We start from the raw sequence: 3,901 nt of genomic DNA, 5'->3' as shown, positions 1-3,901 counted from the left end.
AGAACATCTTAACGTATATTTTCACATTTTTTTAATTAAAGATAAACATTAGTTAAAAATATTCACGTTAAATATCTACATTTACAAACATATTTCAATTTATGAACAATCCTAACATAAGAGATAGGAAAATAATCACCATTAAAGTAATAATTTTATAACAATTGAAAATTGGAAAAAATGGCCTCTCCTTTTCGCTCTCAAGAGGAGGAAGATATTCTTGAACGAAGCACGAAGAAATCAAAGAAAGCCATAGAAAACGAAATGCATGGAATTGAAAGAGACGTGATAGAGGGCACTTGCCCACCAAATAACCACATGGAGACCCACGGGAAACCTTTGTCAAATCCACCCGGAATTAGAAAATCATTCAAGGATACTCTATTGGGCAAGGATACGAATGCAAACACAACCATATACTCGGATGAGGAAGGAATAATCTCAGATGATGAACATGAAGAAGCGAAGAATGGACTGAGGAAGATGGATGCCCACAGATCAGACTATCATGGGACAAAAAGGCAAGACTACGTAGGCCATGGCGTCAAACCTTGATAGTTAAAGTGTTGGGAAGAACTATCAGATACAACTACCTGTTCCGACGTATCAAGACTTTATTGCAACCTAAGGCTATGATTTAGATGGTAGCCATTGAGAATGACTACTACATAGTCAAGTTTGCATCGATAGATGACTATGAGCATGCAAAATATGAAGGACACATGGATGATAACGGACCACTACTTGATCACTAAGGAATGGACTCCTAATTTCAACCAGCTCATGGAAAACACTGAGAAACTATTGGCATGGGTCCGTTTTCCATGCCTACCGATCGAGTACTACGACAAGGAGTTTCTAATGAAAGTTGGCCGCAATATCGGTAGGCCAATCAAAATCGATCAAGCCACGAGTCTAATATCAGGAGGCAAGTTTGCAAGAATATGCATCGAGGTGGATATAACCAAGCCACTCTTGGATAAATTCAAGATCTGGAGAAGAATAATTAGAATTGAATATGAGGGCTTGCATCTGATTTGTTTCCATTGTGGAACTCATGGCCACCACAAAGAGCAATGCCCGAGCATAAAGGTTGTCGGAGAACATGATACACCACCGGAGAAACAAATGACAGACGATGGTGAGAACCAGATTGGGAAAGTTACTCATCCAGCGGAATTCAAGGACAAATTTGGGCCGTGGATGATGGTATCACGCCATGTTCGGAAGGCAGAGAAAGGTAAAGATATGAGTAACCCGAAATTTGGGAACAATGACAGAAGAAAAGAAGGCAGGGATTTGGGGGGCAATAATTACCAAAATAATTACTCCAGATACGTAAAATTGGTAATGGAAGAGGACACAAATAAGGAACCATATATGGATGGACCTGAATTATTTTATGAAGGCCCAAGTACCCATATAATAGGAGCTGGCAGAGGTAGAAGGCCCAATGTACAAGTTAATTACAAGGAACTAGAGACCACTGGCACTGAAAGAGGTCGCATGAATGCAATGAAAAACCAGCCACAACACAGGGACATGAGCAGAGGACGACAACATGGACAAGATAAATCCCGACAAGTGGCTGCGGAAGAGGAACATGTGGTTATCCATGGATCTCAAGGAGGGACAATTATAGAACGACATGTGGTAAGAAATACAATAATGGAAGATGACATGAATACTGATAATCTATTCAATACTGTTGGAGTTGGAGAACATCATCAAGATCCACCATCACAATACGAAGGAGGAGATGTGATAATGGAAGAAGAAATCATGCACGGGGAGAAACAAATGGTCAAGGAGGCACCATGGGGTGAACTCCCTGGCCAATGATAGACTAAGAAAAGTGGATGATACAGGGGCTCTCGCCTCAATTCGAGGAACACTCATATTTCTAACTCTTTTTTGAATATGAATTTATTAATCTGGAATTGCCAGGGTGTAGCGTCAAAAGCTACGAACATAGTTATTAATACTATGCGGAAAATACTTAATCCCACAATTCTAGGACTATTGGAGCCCCGGGTTTTTGGCTCTCACGCAGATGAGATTCGTAAGAAGATGGGATTTGAGAATTGGTTGCGAGTTGAAGCCACGGGATCCAGCGGAGAAATTTGGATCTTCTGGCAAGATACTATCAACATGGAGATAGTTCATACTCACCCAAAATTCGTCCTGGCTCGGGTCAAGATAGATATATAAAGATCCTTGGTTTTTATCCATTGTGTACGGAAGCCCCAATGCTACACTTCGAAAGAAGTTGTGGCAGGACCTTGACTTAGAAAAACTAAACATCCAAGTACCATGGTGCTCTATTGGGGACTATAATTCCGTGATAACAGAAGACGAAGTTGCCTCACGCAAGAAGACTACACACCATCGAAGTGCAGACTTTACTATAATGGATATTCAACCAAGCAATGATAGATATGGGATACGAGGGAGCCAAATACACATGGACTAGAGGACTAAGCACAGATACATACAGCGGTGCTAGACTAGACAGAGAGTTGTGCAACCTAGACTGGAAGGAGATGTTCCTGAAAGCCAATGTCATTCACCAACCAATCATTCAATCAAATCATTCCCCATTGCTAATCAAATTGTTCAATAGAAAGCAATTAGTTTGTAAGGGGGGTTTCGTTTCAGGCAGCATGGCTCACTCATGATGACTTTCCAAACATAATCAGGAATGAATGGGATACTAAAGAACCATTGGAAGACAATATAGTGAAGATGGCCAACGTTCTGTCCATATGGAATAGAACAACATTTGGAGACATCCACAAAAATAAAAGGAGGCTTATAGCAAAAATTGAAGGCATCCAAAGAAGCCTGAACATCCGACCAAGCAGAGGGTTGATCAAACTAGAAAAAAGGCTCAGAGATGATCTAGACATGGTGTTTCAACAAGAGGAACTCCTGTGGTACCAGAAATCGAGGAAGGAATGGATTATATCATGAGACAGAAACACAAAATTCTATCATGCATCCACACTTGCACGACGCAGCCGAACTAGGATTGGTGCCCTCCAAGATATTACTGGACAATTGATAGTGGAGAAGGAAGAGACCAAGAAACTTGCACAGAATTACTTTACCTCCTTGTTCCAAGCTACAGATAGTGGTAATCTTTCCCCCCTACAATTAGGCCTTTTTCCAAAGGTGGATGATCTGAAACTGGAAACGATACATGCTCCTTTTTCTGCCAATGAAATAAAACAAGCCCTCTCCGATATGTCACCATTTAAAGCGCCAGGCCCAGATGGTCTACATGCAGGATTCTTTTAGAAAACATTGGCTGTTGTGGATAAATCAATATGTGATTTTGCGATCAAATTCTTTCAAACAGGTTGTATCCTTCAAGGCGTTAATGATACACTTCTGACATTAATTCCTAAGGTCCAAAACCCGGAGAGGATAAATCAGTTTAGACCAATTAGCTTATGCAATGTAAGCTATAAAATCCTCACAAAAACAATGACGACGAGGCTGAAAGGAATCATGTCAGATATCATCAGTCAATTCCAGAGCAGCTTTGTACCAGGAAGACAAATAACTAACAATATTCTGATCTATCAAGAAATTCTACATTCGATGAGACGAAAGAAAGGGGCCACGGGATATATGGTTATAAAAATCGACCTTGAAAAGGCATATGACCGACTTTTCTGGAAATTCATCCACAAAATCTTGCTGGACATAGGACTTAATCAAGATTGGACTGGGAATATCATGAGTTGTATTGACACAAGCAGATTTTTGGTTGTCTGGAATGGAGAAAAACTCGACTGGTTCCACCCCAAAAGAGATATTAGACAAGGTGATTCGATGTCTCCATACATCTTTGTAATGTGTATTGAGGAATTAAGCCATATTATATGCCAAGAAG

At 40.4% G+C, this 3,901-nt stretch overlaps 1 protein-coding gene across 1 annotated transcript; it reads left to right on the top strand.

Annotated features, from left to right (window-relative positions):
* Positions 1-1,986: 1,986 nt before the first annotated feature.
* LOC142544347 (uncharacterized) lies at positions 1,987-3,300 on the top strand. The gene is made up of 3 exons (XM_075651404.1): positions 1,987-2,160; positions 2,659-2,936; positions 3,021-3,300. The coding sequence occupies exons 1-3, from the start codon at positions 1,987-1,989 to the stop codon at positions 3,298-3,300; spliced, it is 732 nt and encodes a 243-aa protein (XP_075507519.1).
* Positions 3,301-3,901: the final 601 nt, after the last annotated feature.

The sequence above is a fragment of the Primulina tabacum genome, chromosome 5 (genome assembly GCF_025594145.1).
Source record: "Primulina tabacum isolate GXHZ01 chromosome 5, ASM2559414v2, whole genome shotgun sequence".
Taxonomy (NCBI): Eukaryota; Viridiplantae; Streptophyta; class Magnoliopsida; order Lamiales; family Gesneriaceae; genus Primulina; species Primulina tabacum.
Note: the sequence above shows the minus strand (reverse complement) of the source record. Positions and strands in the feature narration are given on the sequence as shown.

Excerpts from the sequence above, each read along its gene's own strand:
- LOC142544347 (XM_075651404.1), top strand. The coding sequence starts at position 1,987 with ATGCGGAAAATACTTAATCCCACAATTCTAGGACTATTGGAGCCCCGG. Across the intron at positions 2,161-2,658 it reads ATACTATCAACATGGAGATA|GCAGCATGGCTCACTCATGA; the intron begins GTTCATACTCAC and ends GTTTCGTTTCAG. Across the intron at positions 2,937-3,020 it reads CAACAAGAGGAACTCCTGTG|CCGAACTAGGATTGGTGCCC; the intron begins GTACCAGAAATC and ends TGCACGACGCAG.